Below are 21,350 nucleotides of genomic sequence, written 5' to 3'. Positions count from 1 at the left end.
TAAGCAGTGGAACTCTCTGCCCCGGAGTGTGGTGGAGGCTCCTTCTTTGGAGGCTTTTAAACAGAGGCTGGATGGCCATCTGTCAGGGGTGATTTGAATGCAATATTCCTGCTTCTTGGCAGAAAGGGGTTGGACTGGATGGCCCATGAGGTCTCTTCCAACTCTTTGATTCTATGATTCTATGATTCCTCCAGAGACCCCACTGGAAGAGACCCCCAAAGGACATCTAGACTCACCCCTTCAGCCAGGCAGGAGGGCACAGTCAAAGCCCTCCCAACAGACAGTCATCCAGCCTCAGTTCAAACTCCTCCAGAGAAGGAGACTCCACTGGAAGAGACCCCCAAAGGACATCTAGTCTCACCCCTTCAGCCAGGCAGAAAGACACAGTCAAAGCACCTCTGGATGACCATCCAGCCTCCATTTAAAAATCTTCAGAGAAGGAGGTTCCACTGGGCTCCCAGACAGTCTATACTTGACTAGAGTTGGGAGGGACCCCCAAAGGGCATCTAGTCCAACCTCCTTCAGACAGGCAATAAAAGCACGATCAAAGCCCCCTGGATGGCTATCTGTTCAAAAACCTCCTGAGAGGTATAATCCCTGTAGAAGTACAGAAATTTCCAGACTTCATTTATATAGTGAAGGTTATATGAAACGTATATATAATGCACTAGCTGTGCCCTGCCACGCGTTGCTGTGGCCTATAGTAAAACTTATCAAAGTTGAGGTAGATATCTGGACTATTATGAAAGAGAGGTCCCTACCTATTCCTTCCCCCTTTTCCTCCCCTTTCTCTCCTTTCTTCCTTCTCTACTTCTTTCTTTCTTTCCTTCTTTCACTACTTGGTTTCATCCTTCTCTCTTTCCTTCATTCCCTCCTCCTTTCTTCCTTTGCCTTTCTTCCCTCCCTGTTTGCTTCCTTCTTTCACTTTTTATTTCCTTTTATTTTACCACCATCATAACAATAACAATAATGCAATGCATTGCCTCTGGGACCTGACACCTCTCCCATTCCCCCAGGGTCTCATAGAAACAATAGCATAATAATAATAATAATAGAAATAACAACCTTTACCCGCCACGTGTTGCTGTGGCCAATCTTCCCTCTTTCTCTCCTTCTTTCCCTCCTTCCTTCCTTCCCTCCCATCTTTCCTTCTCCTCTTCTTTCTCTGTCTCTTTCCTTCCTTCCCCCTTTTTCTTTCTTTTCTGCTGTCTCTCTTTTCTTTCCTTCCATCTTTCCTTTTCTTTCCTTTTCCTCTTCTTTCTTTCTCTAACTTTCCTTCCTTCCCCCTTTTTCTTTACCTCCCTTTCTCTTTCATCCTTCTTTCCTTCCTTCCTGTCTTTCCTAGATTTTGACAGGGCGGGAAGGGGCGGGGTGGGGTTTGGAGGTGGCGTGAAGTAAAAGGAGGTAAGATTGGGGCGGGGGAGTGATGGAGCGTGGGGTTGCGTGTGTGTATGCGGTGGCGGGGGGAGTGATGGAGCGTGGGGTTGCGTGTGTGTGTGCGGCGGCGGGGGGAGTGGGGATGCGTGTGTGCGTGCGGCGGCGGGGGGAGTGATGGAGCGTGGGGTTGCGTGTGTGTGTGCGGCGACGGGGGGAGTGGGGTTGCGTGTGTGCGTGCAGCAGCGGGGGGAGTGATTGAGTGTGGGGTTGCGTGTGTGTGTGCGGCAGGGTGTGTGTGTGTGCGGGAAGCGGTGCGGCGGGGCTTGGAGTGGGCATGGTTTCCGCAAAGGGAACGTTGGCCGGAAGGCCATGTGCGCGCGCCAGGGAACTTGCGGCTGGGCGCCAATGCGCATGCTCAGTTGTTTTGCCGTTTTGTGAGTGTGTTGTTGTGTTGTTTTTCATTTTGAGTAGATATGTTTGTACCTTGTGGGTTGTGTTATGGGCATGGGAATTTTGGTTAAGTTTCATTGGGGTTTTTTTGAGTTTTTTTGCCGTTTTGAGTGTGTTGTTGTGTTGTTTTTCATTTTGAGTAGATATGTTTGTACCTTGTGGGTTGTGTTATGGGCATGGGAATTTTGGTTAAGTTTCGTTGGGGGATTTTTGAGTTTTGTTCTTTTGCCGTTTTGTGAGTGTGTTGTTGTGTTGTTTTTCATTTTGAGTAGATATGTTTGTACCTTGTGGGTTGTGTTATGGGCATGGGAATTTTGGTTAAGTTTCGTTGGGGGGGTTTTGAGTTTTGTTTCTCCGTTGGATGCCCCTAACAAATTTATATATATAGATATATTATATGTATTATGTATTGCTTGGAACTCTTAATAAGGGATTGGCTTATTTTCCAGTTTGCTAGTGAAACTGTTTACCGTGTCATGAAAGGATGCATGCCTCAAAAACATGTCCCCAAGATGGAAAGTTTGGAAAGCTCTGCAAGACACAAATGTGCATCCGTTTTGCAATTCTTGCACCACATCCAGCCAAGTTGAATGTACTAACTCTAGTAACCGCAACCAAATTGATTATTGCAATGTTATATTATTATTATTATTATTATTATTATTATTATTATTATTCCAAAAGTCCATGAATGTTCATAGACCGTCAGTCCTTTTCCAAGAGGGAGATGAAGGTGAAAACCATGAAAAGCCAACACAGCTTGCTATGCAAATCTGGGAGTGCGTTGACTTTGCATAATTTATGCAGGATTTTCTCTGGAGGACTTTTCCATTGCTTGCTGTATTTGCCCAAGCGTTGAATGTACACAGCGGCATCCGAGGTGGATTTCTAGCGTAACTTGGCCCATCTCGGTTGGGAAGAAAATCCTCTTGCCGATGTTAACGATTCAGTGCGCAAAGCCATGCGCCGCAATGTTTCCTCCTCCTCCCTCATTTCCCAAAGGCTGTCCATTTGCAGATTTATTCAGTCACTCAAGGGCAGCAAGCAAGAGATGAGAAGTCTCTGTGATAGAGTAACGCCTACATTGAGATGTATAGGTCACCTCCAGGGCTTGGAATTGAGCCTGGAAACAGACCAGCAATCTGGATGTGGGTGAACTATAACTCCCAAACCTGTTGCAGTAAGGGAGTTTGTGGACCCCTTGCCAATTGACTCCTCCATCCAATGGCTCTTATTGTACACTTGCGATGCCTGGTTTAGGGATTCTCTAATGCTGCTTGTTAGACAGACATTGTGTTTGTTTGGTTTTGCATTTTCATAATTGCCCCCATATGGCTCTTTGGTAGTAGCATGCACATAGGCTCCCTTCGTCGGTAGGGTTCACAATGCTCTGTGATTGTAGGTGAACTACAACTTCCATCATCAAGTAAATCCCTCCCCCCTCCCCATCAAACCTAACAAGTATGTTAAGATGGCCATGATGGGTATTTGTGCCAAGTTTGGTCTAGATCACTCATCACAATGCTGTTTGGTTGTGAGTGAACTACAGATCCCAAACTCATGGGTTCTTTTCTCCCCCCAAACTCTGCCAGCATTCAAAGTTTGTCCTGTTGGGTCTGTGTGCCAGGTTTGGTCCAGATTCATTGTCGGTTGGGTTCTTGATGTGGGTGAACTATAACTCCCAACCTCATGGGTTTATTTATTTATCGTGTCATCAGCAACCATACCATTGTGTTACAATTCTAACAGAACAGAACAAACACACAGATTAAAAAAAACACAGATTTTGTGAATTCCTTGCAAACCCAGTCAGTACTAAGTTGATCCTGTTGGGTCTTTGTGCCAGGTTTGGTCCAGATCCATCATCGGTTCAGCTCTCTGGATGTGGGTGAACTATAACTCCCGACCTCATGGGTCAACCCCCCCTCCCCCCCAAAAAAACCCTTTGTCAGTATTCAAATTTAGCCATGTTGGGTTTGTGTGCCAGGTTTGGTTCAGATTAATTGTTGATTGGATTCTTGATGCAGGTGAACTATAACTCCCAACCTTGTGGGTCAATATCTCCCAAACCCAGTCAGTACTAAAGTGGTCCTGTTGGGTCTGTGTGCCAAGTTTGGTCCAGATCCATCATTGGTTCAGCTCACAGTGCTCTCTGGATGCGGGTGAACTATAACTCCCAACCTTATGGGTCAATCCCCCAACCCCAAAGAAAAGCCCCAACCAGTATTCAACGTTAACCATGTTGGGTCTGTGTGCCAGGTTTGGTTCAGATTCATTGTTGGTTTGATTCTTGATGTGGGTGAACTATAACTCCTGGCCTTGTGGGTCAATCCCTCCCAAACCCAGTCAGTACTTTAAGTTGGTTGTGTTGGTTCTGTGTGCCAGGTTTGGTCCAGATCCATTGTTGGTTGGGCTCACAATGCCCTCTGGATGTGGTGAACTATAACTCCCGAACTTGTGGGTCAGTCCCCGTCCCCCCCCCCCCCACACACACACACACACACAAACCCTGCCAGTATTTGAAATTAGCCATGTCAGGTCTGTGTACCAGATTTGGTCCAGATCTATTGTTGGTTGGGCTCACAGTGCTCTCTGGATGCAGTGAACTATAACTCCTGACCTCGTGAGTCAGTCCCGTCCCCCGTCCCCGTCCCCCCCGCCCCCCCCCCACACACACACACACACAAACCCTGCCAGTATTTGAAATTAGCCATGTTGGGTATGTGTGCCAGGTTTGGTCCAGATCCATCGTCAGTTGGGTTCACAGTGCTCTCTGGATGTGAACTATAACTCCCAAAATAAAGGACAGTTCCCCGCATACCCCACCAGCATTCAAAGTTGACCATATTGGGACTGTGTGCCAAGTTTGGTCCAGATCCAATATCAGTTAGTTCAGACCACTCTCTGGATATGCTGAACTATAACTCCCAAAATTAAGGTCATTTCCCTCCAAAACCTGCCAATTGTTTCTGTTGCTCATGGGGATGAGTGTGTCAAGCTTGGTCGAAATCCGTTGTCGATGTGAGTCACAGGGCTCTCCGGAAGTGGGAGCTGTCTCAGAAATCGCTCACAAACATACATGCACACAAACATATTTTCACACTTGTTTCTGAATGTAGACATCTCTCTATTGGCATGAATCCATGTGACCTAATTCTCCCTCTTCCTTTTGTTTTTATTAGGTAGGGAACCTTGGCTTGCTGTTCATGCTCCTCTTCTTCATCTACGCCGCGCTGGGAGTGGAGCTGTTTGGGAAGCTAGGTGAGCCCTCCTCCTCCTTCTCCTCCTTCTCTCTCTTTTTCTCCTTTCATTTCCTTTCTTCCGGCCGCAGTGACAGATGCCTTTGCTAATCCCCCATCTTGGCAGGAAGGACATCTCAAGATGGGAAGAGAGCTCAGGCCTTGGAAAGGTTCCCTTTGGAAAGACTAAAGAGCCCTGAATCGGCCAGCTGGCGTGGCCTTCAAGGGATACTGGGAACAGCAATCCAAAATGGGAACGGACAGCCATTTGAGAAGTGTGCCTTTGAGGCTGAAAAGCGGGTGTCAAGGGATCATGGGACTGAGAGGGACGTAGCAATGAGATATTTCCATGGATTCATACAATTATAGACCTAGATGGGGATCCCAAAGGTCATCTAGTCCTTTTGGAAAGGCATGACCTTTTAAAGATTGTAACCTTTTGGAGAAAAATGGCATTCACATCCATTTGAAAATCATAACCTTTTGGAAAAGTATGATCTTTCAGGGAAGAGCCAAAAAAACTTATTTGAGTAAAATCTGTGGTGGAATAAAAATCACGCGTAGTTCACGTCTTTCTTTACCAATCCACACACTGTCTTGCTAGAGAAAAGATATGCCACGCAGATGATCAGTAAAGAATAAGGTGTTTACTCTTTGTTAATGTTGCATCCCAGACCAAGAAACGAGACCATAAGATTAAATCCACCACACTGGACTGTAGGAAAAACAATCCTTGTTTATTGATGAAAAATTGGTTACAAAAGAAAGGTAAATGCAAAGTCAAAAAGCCACAATAGAAACACAGCAGTCAGTAGAATCTCTGAACCTGAGCAAAATTCCAAAAGCCACAATACAAGAACCAGGAACCTGTTAGCCTCTCGCTAACCATGAACTTGAAAACTAGAAGCCTCTGGGATTACCGGCCATGGAACACAGGAATTCTGCCAAGGCACAGCCACAGTCCCAAACGTTGCTTGATCTAAAGAGACACCCAGCAGGAGGCCCCTTAAACCAAAGAAGACTTTAAAGCCTGGGCCTGTCTCTCCTGTAAACGATTTGACCTTCGTAGAAACTGTGAAACATTTCTGTCTCTAACTATCTGTTCTCTTCGGTCCTCATTAAAAAACCCAGGTGGAGAGATATCACGGCTAGCTTCCAAAACATTTTCCTCCAGCTGTTCAGTTTCATTTTCTTCGCCACTGACCTCAGCATCAACAACAGATTCCACACTGTCAGGGAGAGCTTGCTCAGTTGGAAAAACTATCAGAGAATCCGGTTCACACAGATCAGGATCAGGCTGAACCCCAACAGTTAAGCAGAACAACATTGTGTGAGTGCATTGACTCACACAATGTCCTTTGAGAGAGATTCAAATGTTCCTTGGGTGTCCATGTGAAGGATCTTCTTCCAGCAGCTCAGAAGCAGAAAATATACTAACTTGTCTTGGCAAGCTTCTGCACAGAAAACCTAAACATGTAACTGTTGCCAAAACTCCCAGGCTCAGCTAGCATCCCAGGCATAGCGCAACCAATCAGCTTCATGCTTTGCATTTTGCAGTTAACACATTCACCAACTTATTTTTACATGCTCCAACAAAAATCTTCTCTTCAGTGGTTTATATCCACTTGTATTTTTGCAAGGCAATTTGATTTTCCATTGTTAGACTGACAACCTAGTTTGGTTTGTATGTATTTTACTTTATAGTCATTGCTTGGACTTAGCCCCATGTTAGCCACTCCGAGTCCCTTCAGGGAGATGGTGTGGGATACAAATAAACAAGATTACTCTGCTGGCTGTTGTATTGGATCACACGTCGGACACTTCCCAAGTGACTAGGACTGAGTGATGTATCGGCAAATAATGTGTGCAGATCCCAGTAAGGTGGCCTTCTGCAGCTGGCAATCTTGTCAGCGCCGATTGTGTTTAAGTGCAGGCCAAGGTCTTTAGGCACTATACCCAGTGTGCCGATCACCACTGGGACCACCTTTACTGGCTTGTGCTAGAGTCTTTGCAGTTCGATCTTTAAAACCTCATATTGTGTCAGCTTATTCCAGTTGTTTCTCTGCAATCCTGCTGTCACCTGGGATTGCGACATCGACGATCCATACTTTGTTTCTTAACAGAATTGTGAGATCAGGAGTATTATGCTCCAAAACTCTGTCTGTCTGAATCCGGAAGTCCCAGAGGAGTTTGGCGTGTTCATTATTATTATTATTATTATTATTATTATTATTATTATTTGGAACACAAGATGAGTCCACAGCAAACAAGGTCACTCTGCTGGCTGTTGTATTGGATCATACGTCAGACACTTCCCAAGCGACTAGGACTGAGTGATGTATCGGCGAATAATGCGTGCAGATCCCAGTAAGGTGGCCTTCTGCAGCTGGCAGATGGTAATTTTGTCAGCGCCGATTGTGTTTAAGTGCAGGCCAAGGTCTTTAGGCACTGCACCCAGTGTGCCAATCACCACTGGGACCACCTTTACTGGCTTGTGCCAGAGTCTTTGCAGTTCGATCAATAATAATCATAAATTGTTGTTTGTTTATTTATTTACTTTGCTTATATACCGCTGTTCTCAGCCCAGGGGCGACTCACAGCGGTGTACAACATAGGGACCACAAAATTCAAGACACAGTATAAAACAATTCACAATCCAGCATTATACGAAAACATCGTCATTACTACGAAAACCATTCAGCGTTGTCTCATCGTCCAGGCCACAATCCAGTATCATTTCCATAGTTCCATTCCGATAGTCATTACCAATCTTTGTTGTTGTTGTTGTTGTTGTCGTCGTCTCTGATCTGTTAGGAACAGAGATTATGTCAATGCACAAAATATAGCAGTTCTTCAAAAGTGTTCTTGTCAGTGCCCAAAAACATCTACTCTCCCATAAAACATTTTGTTTCTATACCATGCTCTCAATAGACTTCATTAAAAGTAACCTATCTGGTTTACTCACAATCTTCATGTAATCAGCATATAGGTACATAACTTGTCAATCCAGTTACAGATAGGATTTGAAGTACAGTAGAGTCTTGCTTATCCGACATAAACGGGCCGGCAGAACGTCAGATAAATGAAAATGTGAGATAATACGGAGTCTCCTGCTGTTACCTGTCTGACACGGCGCTTGTTGTTCATTCGTTCAGTCGTCTCCGACTATTCGTGACCTCATGGACCAGTCCACGCCAGAGCTCCCTGTCGGCCGTCACCACCCCCAGCTCCTTCAAGGTCAGTGCAGTCACTTCAAGGATGCCATCCATCCATCTTGTCCTTGGTCAGCCCCTCTTCCTTTTCCCTTCCACTTTCCCCAGCATCATTGTCTTCTCTAGGCTTTGCTGTCTCCTCATGATGTGGCCAAAGTACTTCAACTTTGTCTCTAGTATCCTTCCCTCCAATGAGCAGTCGGGCTTTATTTCCTGGAGGATGGACTGGTTGGATCTTCTCGCAGTCCAAGGCACTCTCAGCACTTTCCTCCAACACCACAGCTCAAAAGCATCGATCTTCCTTCGCTCAGCCTTCCCTAAGGTCCAGCTCTCACATCCGTAGGTTACTACAGGGAATACCATGGCTTTGACTAGGCGGATCTTTGTTGCCAGTCTGATGTCTCTACTCTTTACTATTTTATCGAGACTGGACATTGCTCTCCTCCCAAGAAGGAAGCGTCTTCTTGTAAGAATACTAACAAGGGGGTCTCAAAGGGTTAAGGCAGGTTTCCCTCTCTTCCTGTTCTCTCAGCCCCATTCTTCACTAGGAGTTGTTTGCAAGTCGGATGTTTGTAAGTTGGGAATGTCAGTTTTGAATTGAGGCTTGATCTCATTTCAATTTCCATTCCCTGCCCCCTTTTTTTCTCACAAATCCCCAGACTGCAGTGAGGACAACCCTTGCGAAGGCCTCAGCCGCCACGCCACGTTCAACAATTTTGGGATGGCTTTCCTGACCCTCTTCCGGGTCTCGACCGGAGACAACTGGAACGGCATCATGAAGGTGAGGCAACGTTTCCCCAAATACAGTATTGGAAATTCTGTAACCTATGGGAAATAAGTGCATCAAAACCGTATTAAAAAGGTAAACATGATGTCACATCCATTTGGCAAACGTGAATCTCCACAAACATGTCAAGAAAAGCATGACCCTGTTAGAAGTCAACCCTTTGAGCACCTGTGTGTCATTACATAAGCATTCATGTAATGGCACACAGGTAACTCAGCTGTTAGACTGAAGAACCATGTCTTTAAACTGCCAAGGAGAAAGACATGCCACTACAAAAATATATTGGGTTAGCAGATGGTTGTTTCTTTGAAGATGGAATTTGCAGATGTAATTGTAACTGCAAATGCCAAAAAGATAGATAGATAGATAGATAGATAGATAGATAGAATCATAGAATCATAGAATCATAGAATCATTGAGTTAGAAGAGACCTCATGGGCCATCCAGTCCAACCCCCTGCCAAGAAGCAGGAATGTTGCATTCAAATCACCCATGAAAGATGGCCATCCAGCCCCTGTTTAAAAGCTTCCAAAGAAGGAGCCTCCACCATACTCTGGGGCAGAGAGTTCCACTGCTGAACGGCTCTCACAGTCAGGAAGTTCTTCCTCGTGTACAGATGGAATCTCCTCTCTTGTAGTTTGAAGCCATTGTTCCGATAGATAGATAGATAGATAGATAGATAGATAGATAGATAGACAGACAAAATCACCTTCACTGAAGTGTGATGCACACTAAATACAAAATGGAGTCCTGAGTCTGAAGCCTCTCCCACACCAAAGAGGTACAGTCAAACTGGCAAACCAAAATGTACATGCAATATAGGTTAACAATTATACACATTTACAAACAGTTAGGGGAAGCTTGAAAGGTTGCTACTTCCAACATACAGCTTTCACCTGGGATTGGAGCCTCCTGAATCTGACTCCGGGGAGATCGAGACGAAACAAAACAACCTGTATCTTGGCCTCATTCAAGACGTATGTTGTGGATCTATGTTGTCAGGAAGGATTCTATGGGTTGCATTGAGGGAACTCTCCATAGTCCTGAATCTATGTAACGGTCCCAAAGGGGTTGGAGCAGGCATGGGAAAAACTTGGGCCCTCCAGGTGTTTTGGACTTCAACTCCCACAATTCCTAACAGCCTCAGGCTCCTGGGAGTTGAAGTCCAAAACGTTCGCCTTTGCCTGCTCTAGACCAAGGCTTTCCAAACTTTGTGTCAGGAGGAGGAGGAGAAAGAGGCCCTCAAAGAGCATCCAGTCCAACCCCCTTCAGCCAGGCAGGAAGACACAGTCAAAGCCTTCCCAACAGACAGTCACACAACCTCAGTTCAAGCACCTCCAGAGAAGGAGACTCCACTGGAAGAGACCCCCAAAGGACATCTAGTCTCACTCCTTCAGCCAGGCAGGAAGACACAGTCGAAGCCCTCCCAACAGACAGTCATCCAGCCTCAGATCAAACACCTCCAGAGAAGGAGACTCCACTGGAAGATACCCCCAAAGGACATCTAGTCTCACCCCTTCAGCCAGGCAGGAAGACACAGTCAAAGCCCTCCCAACAGAAAGTCATCCAGCCTCAGTTCAAACACCTCCAGAGAAGGAGACTCCACTGGAAGAGACCCCCAAAGGACATTTAGTCTCACCCCTTCAGCCAGGCAGGAAGACACAGTCAAAGCCCTCCAAACAGACAAGTCATCTAGCCTTAGTTCAAACACCTCCAGAGAAGGAGACTCCACTGGAAGAGACCACCAAAGGACATCTAGTCTCACCCCTTTAGTCAGGCAGGAAGACACAGTCAAAGCCCTCCCAACAGACAAGTCATCCAGCCTCAGTTCAAACACCTGCAGAAAGGGAGACTCCACTGGAAGAGACGCCCAAAAGACATCTAGTGTCACTCCTTCAGCCAGGTAGGAAGACCCAGTTAAAGCCCTCCCAACAGAAAGTCATCCAGCCTCAGTTCAAGCACCTCCAGAGAGGGAGACTCCACTGGAAGAGAACCCCAAGGGACATCTAGTCTCACCCCTTCAGCCAGGTAGGAAGATACAGTCAAAGCCCTCCCAACAGAAAGTCATCCAGCCTCAGTTCAAATACCTCCAGAAAAGGAGACACCACTGGAAAAGACCCCCAAAAGACATCTAGTCTCACCCCTTCAGTCAGGTAGGAAGACACAGTCAAAGCCCTCCCAACAGACAGTCAGCTAGCCTCCGTTCAAACACCTCCAGAGAAGGAGACTCCACTGGAAGAGACCCCCAAAGGACATCTAGTCTCACCCCTTCAGCCAGGCGGGAAGACACACTCCAAGCCCTCCCAACAGACAGTCACACAACCTCAGTTCAAACACCTCCAGAGAAGGAGACTCCACTGGAAGAGACCCCCAAAAGACATCTAGTCTCACTCCTTCAGCCAGGTAGGAAGACACAGTTAAAGCCCTCCCAACAGAAAGTCATCCCGCCTCAGTTCAAGCACCTCCAGAGAGGGAGACTCCACTGGAAAAGACCCCCAAAGGACATCTAGTCTCATCCCTTCAGCCAGGCAGGAAGACATAGTCAAAGCCCTCCCAACAGACAGTCACACAACCTCAGTTCAAACACCTCCAGAGAAGGAGACTCCACTGGAAGAGACCCCCAAAGGACATCTAATCTCACCCCTTCAGCCAGGTAGGAAGACACAGTCAAAGCCCTCCCAACAGACAGTCATCCAGCCTCAGTTCAAGCACCTCCAGAGAAGGAGACTCCACTGGAAGAGACCCCCAAAGGACATCTAGTCTCACTCCTTCAGTCAGGCAGGAAGACACAGTTAAAGCCCTCCCAACAGAAAGTCATCCAGCCTCAGTTCAAGCACCTCCAGAGAGGGAGACTCCACTGGAAGAGACCCCCAAAGGACATCTAGTCTCACTCCTTCAGTCAGGCAGGAAGACACAGTTAAAGCCCTCCCAACAGAAAGTCATCCAGCCTCAGTTCAAGCACCTCCAGAAAGGGAGACTCCACTGGAAAAGACCCCCAAAGGACATCTAGTCTCACCCCTTCAGCCAGACAGGAAGACACAGTCAAAGCCCTCCCGACAGACAGTCATCCAGCCTCAGTTCAAACACCTCCAGAGAAGGAGACTCCACTGGAAGAGACCCCCAAGTTTGCCCATGCCTGTGTTAGACCTACAAGACCATTTAGGAAGCTCTCCATAGCATTGAATCTATGTTGTAAAGGTCCTAATATAGTCATCCAAGGTGCTGATTCTACAAGCATTATTTAGGGAGCTCACATGGTGTTTTTAATTGTTATTATATTTAATCCTTCAATGTTATTTTTTGTAATATTTATTTCAAAACGTATGAAAGATAATACAATGGTCTTTTCCCATCATCTATAGTGCTATCACCCATATCCTATTTAACCAATTGATTGATTCTCGAGCTTTTCCCAGGTTTTCCCTTTAGTTCCAATGGGTCCATTTGGGGCCCATATCAGATAGTGTTGACCACTAAATAATGACCTAGGAAACAGGAGAACGAAGTAGAGGAGATGTCCGAGAAGGTCTGCCCTGACGCTTTCCTTCCCCTTGATTTTTGTGGCAGGACACACTCCGCGAATGCCACCGGGACGATAAGCATTGCCTCAGCTACCTGCCCTTCATCTCCCCGGTCTACTTTGTCACCTTCGTCCTGATCGCCCAGTTTGTGCTGGTCAATGTGGTGGTGGCCGTCCTGATGAAGCACCTGGAGGAGAGCAACAAGGAGGCCAAGGAGGATGCCGAGATGGACGCTGAGATCGAGCTGGAGATGTCCCGGGGAGCCGTTACCCCCGTCCGAGGCCCCGAAAGCGGACCAGCCACACCCAGGATTGGCTCCCCATTCCTGGCAAAACACCCGGCCCTGGTAAAAGCATATGGCTGGCCTTTCCGGAGGCCATGGAGAGGGAGGGCACTTGGGGTGGAAGGAAAGGAGATCCACCAGTGGTCTCTTCCAACTCTATGGGTTTAACTGTATAATCCTTGTTGAGACAGTGTGGAGAAAATGATCCACTGCTGCATTGTGGTGGATTCAATCCAATCAGTGAGTAGACTGAAGTAGAACTGTTTGAGAAACTGCTGGTTGAGAAACAGACCCAAATGTCATTGATCCACTGGGTGCAAGAAGTCAAGCTCAAGAAAAGTGCATTTGAGCACAGGTTCTCTTTGAAGCCTTTGCCAATGGTGGTTGGCATTGATTCAGTGGGTGTAAGTCATAGATTCAATGGGTGCAAAACTTTAGAGAAGCACATATGAGCACAAGTTCCTTCTTTCCTTCCTTTTTTGCTTCCTCACTCCCTCCCTTGCTTTCTTTGAAGCCTTTGTCAATGGTGATTGCCATTGATTCAGTGGATGTATGTCTTTGATTTAAAGGGTGCAAGACTTCAGAGAAGCACATTTGACCACAGGTTCTCCCCTTCCTTCCTTCCTTCCTTCCTTCCTTCCTTCCTTCCTTCCTTCCTTCCTTCCTTCCTTCCTTCCTCCCTCCCTCCCTCCCTCCCTCCCTCCCTCCCTCCCTCCCTCCCTCCCTCCCTCCCTCCTTCCCTCTCTCTCTTTTCTTTCTTTCTTTCTTTCTTTCTTTCTTTGAAGCCTTTGTCAAGGGTGATTGCCATTGATTAATTGTGTGTAAGTTATTGATTCATTGGGTGCAAGATTCATTTGAGCACAGGTGCTCTCCTTTCTTCTTTCCTTTCTCTCTTCCTCTCTTCCTTCCTTCCTTGCTTCCTTCTTTCCCTTCTTCCTTCCTCCCTTGCTTTCTTTGAAACTTTTGTCAATACTGGTTGCCATTGATTCAATAGATGCAATGTCATTGATCAATGGGTGAAGACTTCTGGAAAATGCAAACTTCAGAGAACCACATTTGAGCAGGAGTTCTCTCCTTCCTTCCCCCCTTCCTTCCTTCCCTCCTTCCTTCCTTTCTTCCTTCTTTCCTTTCTTCCTTCCTCCCTTGCTTGCTTTGAAGCCTTTGCCAATGGTGGTTGCCATTGATTCAATGGGAGTAAGTCATTGATTCAAAGGGTGCAAGACTTCAGAGAAGCACATTTGAGCACAGGTTCTCTCCTTCCTTCCTTCCTTCCTTCCTCACTCCCTTCAATGGGTGAAGACTTCTGGAAGATGCAAACCATATTTCAGAGAACCATATTTGAGCATGAGTTCTCTCCTTCCTTCCCTCCTTCCTTCCTTCCTTCCTTCCTTTCTTTGAAGCCTTTGTCAATGGCCATTAGGGGTTTCAAGCTCCCTTATGTGTATCCTCCCCAGTCTTCAGTCTGTCTCTCTTACCATTACGACACACCACTTGCTTTGTGGCCAACCTGACCTTGCTGCCACCCATGATCCCCAAAATGAGTCAGTTCCCAGGAAATTAGACTATATACGGTAACTGCCACAATCCTCTTGACTTAAGGAGTTCTGGGCAGTGTAGTCCAAGCGAATAGATCAACGAAGCTCTATAAGAACATGGTTGGATATGCCTTGATTCCACTCCCAACTGTACACACACACACACACATATACAATGTATTCTGATGCCTTGTTGTCTCCTGATTTCTCGTCCCCGAAGGCATCTCTCCGCTTTGAGAGCATCTCTCTAGCCATCCCTGACCTAGACCTGCTGGAGGGCAGGGAGGACTCCTTTGCCTCCTTCCGCTCTTCTCCTCGCCGCCATCTCCCGATACCTTCCCACAATGCCCTGGGAGGAGAGGCCGAGGTGACTGTATGGAAATCCCTGCTCTTTCTCCCATCATGCTTCGGTGCTGTGGTTGTGCCATTGTCCTGGTGTTGCCGTCGTGGTCCATGTCTTGCTGTAGCTTGTGGCCTCTCTTCTTTCTTGACTATTCCTTTGGCTTTCCTTCCATGGTGGCTGCAGTTACAGGGTTTATGGATCCATTGTTGTGGAGTGCCTACATTAACTACATACACTCTACATGGTGTAATATAAGGGCTTTACATTCTCTAGATGGGCTAGAGATTTGTGTCATGAATAGTTTTTGAACCTTGAAACATTCTTCAATCCATTTTCAGTGGGACAGAGTTTCAGGCACTTTGAGAGAAAGAAGTAGACGCACAAACTCTAGTACTGGGTTTTATAAAAGCTGTAATGGTTACACAGACCACATATACTGAGCATTCACGCACATACATTCACATTCATACTCACCATCCCATCTCCATCAAGAGAAGAGAGGCAGCTGGACAGAATGCCACATCCCTCACAGATCTGCCACACAATTGAAAAGGCAAAGGGTCTCCTTATGTCACAATTTTTGGTTATCCATTACTTGGTTGTTTAGATAATCGCCGTCACTCAGATCAGACTTGCTGGTGCCTCATTGATCCCGGAATAGATAGATTGTTTATCTTTCTTCTTAAAGTAACATTGTGTCTGACTATGTAAACAGGTGTGGTTGACACCAAAAAATTTCTGATCGGTTTCTGGATTTCTCATTAGAACTTTTCATGCCAAAGTTAATGAATTCTTCACCTCCTCCATAATGCCATTTTCAGGTTCCATTTTATTTACTTTTTGGATGATGTCTTCATTCTTGCTAGACCTTAATAGGTCCTAGCCAGACCCCAATCAGACCATTTCATTCAATCCATTCATCACATTTGTATGCTTGACTTGGTGAACTGAAGTTCTAATCAAACCATGTTATCACCTTATAAATGCCAAGCCGGTCATGGAAACTAACCTACCAACAGAGGAACCATACTGAAGGTGGCCAGAACATCCTCCACTTGCCCTCAACCCAACCCTGCCTCTGTCTCTCTCCTGCAGGACATTGCCCCCGGTCTCGGAGAGCCCCAGAACCTTCTCACCGTCCGCAAGATCTCAGTGGCCAGGATGCACTCCTTGCCCAACGACAGCTACATGTTCCGCCCAGTGATGCCTGCCAAAGCCCCCTTCCCGCTCCATGAAGCTGAGCTGGAGGCCTTCTCCTACAAGTCACCACGAGGTAAAACATAGCTTTGTAGGAGACAAAGTCCTAAAGCCTCCTGGTTGGTCTCAACCAGAGCAAATACATCGTCCTGGAGCTTGTTTCTGTTACCAATTAGAATAAACTCATTGAATCCATGCAATTTATCACAATGGGTCTGTCGTTGGGATTGTCCATAGAATTCAGACCATTGGGTCACTTGTTCAAATGGAGGGTGAATGTATAGCTTTGTTGTCGTTCACTGCCATCAAGTTGACCTCGACTTACGAAGACATCACAAATGAGAAACCTCCAAGTCCCCTTGTCCTCAAATGAAGTCTTCATTCTAATGCTTAGCCTAATCACTGATAAATCCCATTAATGTAATGCAAGGTGTTGGTGGTAAGATGGCTGGAACCCAAAATGAGAAACACATCCAAGTACGGACCATTAAATCAACGAAACGTGGATATGTTTCTCATTATGGGTCCCAGCCGACCTCCCACCAACACCTTGTATTGGTTTCCTCCAAGAGCTACATCATTGCTTGCTGCTTCCAATAGCAATAATGTCCCTTCAAATCATAGAAAGGGAAGAGACCACATGGGCCATCCAGTCCAACTCCTTGCCAGGCAGGAAAAGCACCATCAAAGTACCATCAAAGTGGAAGGAACTCCACTAGACTCCAAGAGAAAGAGTTCCACTGTTGAACAACTCTTAAGAAGTTCTTCCTCATGTTCAAGTGGAACCTCATTTTCTATCAGTTGACCCAGTGGCTCCATTGAGATCTAGTTTCTAGGGCAGCAGAAAACAAGCCTGTTCTTCCTTTATTATGACAGCCTTTCAGATATTTAAACATGGCTCTCATGGCTTCTTTGAACCTTCTCTTCAGGAGGCTAATCAGACCCAGCTCTTTAAGTCAGTCCTCACTGGGATTATGCATGGCCTCCAGACCTTTGATAATTTTAGTTGCCCTCTGGACACCTTCCATTTTCAATATCTCCCATGAATTGTGGTGCCCAGAATTGGACACAGGGTTATTCCAGGTGAGGTCTGACCAGAGCAAATAGAGGGGCCCCATGACTTCCCTTGATCAAGACACTATACATCTTTTGAAGCAGCCCAAAATCTCATTGGCTTTTTGAGCTGCAGAATCACACACTTGGCTCATGTTCACCTCGTGGTCCATGAAGACTCCAAGGTCTCTTTCCCATGTAACTCTGTTGTCAAGCCAGGCCTCCCCCATCATGTATCTTCTCCTTCTTCCAGGCTCCATCACTTCGATTCATTCCCAACCAGTGGGGACCTGCTCGTCATCGTTGAGGGTCCCCCGGGACACTTTCCACCCAATGACTCCACCTCCGCACCATGAAGCGGTCCCCTGGAAGCTTCGCCCTCCGCAACCACCACCATTATCTCCCAGCGTCCACAGGCTCCTATGCAGACAGGTGTGACTCCTTGACATTTAACAGTTCTCCTGCAACGAGTAGAAGTCGGCTGTGCTTCCTCAACACCCAACCTAAGGAACATCCCCTTGTCATCTTCTCTAAAGATGTCAATAGACGGATGGGTTAGCTGTTCTTTTTGACCCTAAGACCAACCTTTCATGGGGTTGTCTTCGCAAGACACAACATTTGCTGTTGGGCACCCTGGTGGTGCAGCAGATTAAACCACTGAGCTGCTGAACTTGCTGATCAAAAGGTTGGCGGTTCAAATCCAGGTAGTGGAGTGAGTTTTAGGATAGTGATTAGTGCCTATTTGTCTGTGTATTTTGGGCTTTTTAAACTTTTATTGTTGATATGGTCAGTGGACTAATCGATAAACAGATTGATTGATTGATCTATCTGTCTCAGTGGTTCCAACCATTTTTTGACCAGGGACCACTTTGACCAGGGGCCAGTCTCCAACATTAGTACTAAAAGGGTTACAAATCAAGTTTTTGGTCAACTTTAGATTTGGTTAAGTTATTTGGGGTGCCTATTCAGAAAACTGCATTGGATAGACCACATCAGCTCTAGTTTCTGATACAAAACATATGCCATCCAGTAGTCTCCATCTGCTGGCCCACAGAAAACCGTATTTAATAAGCCATGGCACTATAAGAGGGTTCCATGAGACCAGTCACTCTCTTTGCAACAGTGTAGTAACAGTGAGGCCGTGGGCCATATTTTAGATCTAGCAGACCACTGGTGGTCCACAGACCACAGGTCAGGAACCACTGGTCTATCTACTCCATGGAGGCTGTAGGTTAGCTAAAAGTACTGTGTAGAATGCACAACTGTGATGCAAATTATAGGATGCACAACTACAGGGAATAATATAGAATGTACAACCATAGTGAAGATTCCAGCCCTATTCTATCCTCTAGTAATCCATTTTAAGGACATGACACTTCTTTATTGGCTTCTCCCTTTGCCTTGCAGGAGGCGATCCAGAGGGATTCCTTGGAGAGCCAGGGGACGGATTCAAAGGAGAGCACACAAATGGATCCTGGTGAACCCCGCCGGCTGAAAAAGCCATCCCAAAGCTCATTGGGGCCCCCTTTGCTCCATCCGTCACCCTCGTTGTCCCTTCCGGGGAGCCCTCCTTTCCCGCACACTTCCCCGCGTCGGTCGGCGAGCCTCCGCACCCGCAAACACGCCTTCGGTCAGCACAACCTCCCCAGTGATGACGGCCGCAACCCCAATGGCTCCCTCTTTGAGTCCTCGGACCTGGCCGATGAAGAGGTCAGCCACATCAACAGCTCGGCGGAGGGGTGGCGGGACAAAGTGGACAGCGGGGACCGATCCGAGTCCCCGCCTCCATCCCCTGCCCTCATTAAGAATGGTAGCACACCCAGCTTGACCACAGCTGGAGGAGCCAAAGAGAAAGACCTGAAGAAGTTCTACAGCGTGGACACCCGGGGCTTCTTGGCCAAGCCGACGTGGAGCGATGATCACCACCGGCGCCACTCCATCGAGATCTGCCCCTCCATTGCCGACGGGGACCGCAGCTTCTCGGAGCTGTCATCGTCAGAGGAGCGGAAACCCGTCCACTCCGAATCAGAATACATCCACGGGGCGCGCCGCAAGAAGAAGATGAGCCCCCCTTGCATTTCGATAGAGCCTCCCATGGAGGAAGAGAAGAACACTTCGGCCCGCACCAAAGCTTCCGAGAACAGCCTCTTGAGGAGGAGGACCCCCTCATGTGAGTCCACCGCGTACAGGGACCCTTTGGAGGCCTGCGAGAGCCAAACAGGGGACCCGAATGTCAAGGCCGAGCGCCGTGGGGGGCAAGCGTGCCGCGGGGAGCTTTTGGCGGTCCCCAACTTCTCCTTTGAGGTGTCAGATGGCCCTGTTTCAAGCGGCCTTTCCGAAGGAGGCTCGGCGGAGGGCCCCTCGTCAGATTCGTCTCCCGACGACGGCATCTCACTCGAACTGCAGAAAGCGGACCACTTAAAGATAGAAGTGGGACTGCGGGGGTCGGGCCACGAGGGTCGGAGCCCCCTCCGGAGACACGGACTCGTCGCGGCGACAGACGGAGAAGTGGACGAACCGGTATAGCTCCTGGCGTTGAGTCAGGGGTGACGTTTCAAAGGGCTTTTCTTGCCACCGCAAGTGGCTTTGAAGTGGGAGGAAAAGGTTGGAGAATGTCACAACTCCGTGATGGGACGTTTCGTTCCCCCTCCAAAAAAAAAACCACAAATATTACTTGCCTCTCTTTTTCTCTCTCTAACTTTTCAGCGCTGTGAAGGTTTTGTTGTGGATGTTTTCCAATAAAATCAAAGAGCAAGCTGGCTTTTTATATAAAAACAAACAAAAACAAAGCAAGGTTCAGGGTCAAGAAAGGCGGCTTTGCGCTCCCCTTTCTGAGCATCAAAACACACGCAGAGTAACTTTTCCGATTTTTCCTTCTCTCTTACTCTCCCTTCCCCGGCGTGGCCTCGATCACATTGATTTGGGTTTTGAGCCTTTATCTTATTTTTTAAAGATAATAGAATAATAATAGAATTTGCAAAAAAAAAAAAAAGAAGAAGACTTTTTCGAACTTTTCGAAATGGCACCTTTTGGTTAGGATTTATTGCACGGAAGGTTGTTTTTGCAAGAAAGTGCCCCCGGGAGATGCGAGTTGTATATTGTCTGTATATCAGCAGTTCATTATCAATAGAAAATAATGTATTCGATTTTTTTTATAAAGGGTAAAACTGAAAAAAAAAAAAAGGGAAGGCAGACACGCAGGCACAATGGTCCCGCACACGCAACATACATCCCCATTTACACCAACACTTTCCCTCATTATCATGCACTTGTTTTATAGAGAACGGTAGACCCGATCCAAATCCAGTTATTTGCATTATCCCTTCGAAGCCCATGGAAAAACTCAGGTTGCAACCGACTTCATCCTATGACTTCCGAAAGAAAAGACAGGCCACTGGAATGGAAACCCTTTTGCAATACTGGGTTGTTGTAGATTTTTCGGGCTATATGGCCATGTTCTAGAAGCATTCTCTCCTGACATTTCGCCTGCATCTATGGCAGGCATCCTCAGAGGTCATGAGGTCGGTTGGAAACTAGGCAATTGAGGTTTATATACCTGTGGAATAATGTCCAGGGTGGAAGAAAAAACTCTTTGTCTACTTGAGGCATATGTGAATGTTGCAATTGGCCACCTTGATTAGCACTGAATAGCCTTGCAGCTCCAAAGTCTGGCTGCATCCTGTTGGGAGGAATCCTTTGTTGGGAGGTGTTAGCTGGCCCTGACTGTTTCCTGTCTGGAATTCCCATTTTCTGAATGATGTTCTGAATGGGCTTGCAGCTTCAAAGTCTGGCTGCTTCCTGTTGGGGGAATCCTTTGTTGGGAGGTGTTAGCTGGCCCTGACTGTTTCCTGCCTGGAATTCCTGTTTTCTGAATGATGTTCTGAATGGGGTTGCAGCTTCAAAGCCTGGCTGCTTCCTGTCTGGGGGAATACTTTGCTGGGATGTGTTAGCTGGCCCTTATAGTCTCCAATTTTTGACATTCCACAGATATATAAACCCCACTTGCCTAGTTTCCAACAGACCTCTCAGCCTCTGAGGATACCTGCCATCTGCCATAGATGTGGGTGAAATGTCAGGAGAGAATGCTTCTGGAACACGGCCATATAGCCCAAAAAAACCTACAACAACCCAGTGATTCCGGTCATGAAACCCTTTGACAATACCTTTTGCAATAGACCCGATCCAGCTAAAGTGGCCCAGTTATCTCCCACTGAAGCCCAGTAAATTGCCCCATTTGATTGATGGGGGTTTAGGGATATTTTCCCTTCTTTTTGGAATACAGTTGGGGAACTTTCTGGATGATTTGGGGCCAAAAATGGGCCAAACATCACTTGGAGTGTTAAGAGACATACA

The 21,350-nt window shown here is 46.9% G+C and overlaps 1 protein-coding gene across 5 annotated transcripts in view; it reads left to right on the top strand.

The window, feature by feature from the left end:
• The window catches only part of LOC137095167 (voltage-dependent T-type calcium channel subunit alpha-1H-like), a 246,710-nt gene extending 226,958 nt beyond the window's left edge, over positions 1 to 19,752 (top strand). For 4 of the 5 annotated variants that reach the window (XM_067461514.1, XM_067461516.1, XM_067461515.1 and 1 more), the window contains exons 30-36: positions 5,010 to 5,088; positions 8,938 to 9,059; positions 12,633 to 12,932; positions 14,625 to 14,771; positions 15,843 to 16,020; positions 17,251 to 17,429; positions 18,405 to 19,752. In XM_067461514.1, the coding sequence (XP_067317615.1) occupies positions 5,010 to 5,088; positions 8,938 to 9,059; positions 12,633 to 12,932; positions 14,625 to 14,771; positions 15,843 to 16,020; positions 17,251 to 17,429; positions 18,405 to 19,523 (2,124 nt within the window). In that variant the 3' untranslated portion in view covers positions 19,524 to 19,752. The remainder of the gene's footprint in view (positions 1 to 5,009; positions 5,089 to 8,937; positions 9,060 to 12,632; positions 12,933 to 14,624; positions 14,772 to 15,842; positions 16,021 to 17,250; positions 17,430 to 18,404) is intronic. The other variant, XM_067461517.1, reaches the window with a different exon arrangement.
• Positions 19,753 to 21,350: the final 1,598 nt, after the last annotated feature.

Source organism: Anolis sagrei, chromosome Y (assembly GCF_037176765.1).
Source record: "Anolis sagrei isolate rAnoSag1 chromosome Y, rAnoSag1.mat, whole genome shotgun sequence".
NCBI classification, from domain to species: Eukaryota; Metazoa; Chordata; class Lepidosauria; order Squamata; family Dactyloidae; genus Anolis; species Anolis sagrei.
The sequence above is the reverse complement of the archived record's forward strand: the minus strand, read 5'-3'. Positions and strand labels throughout refer to the sequence as shown.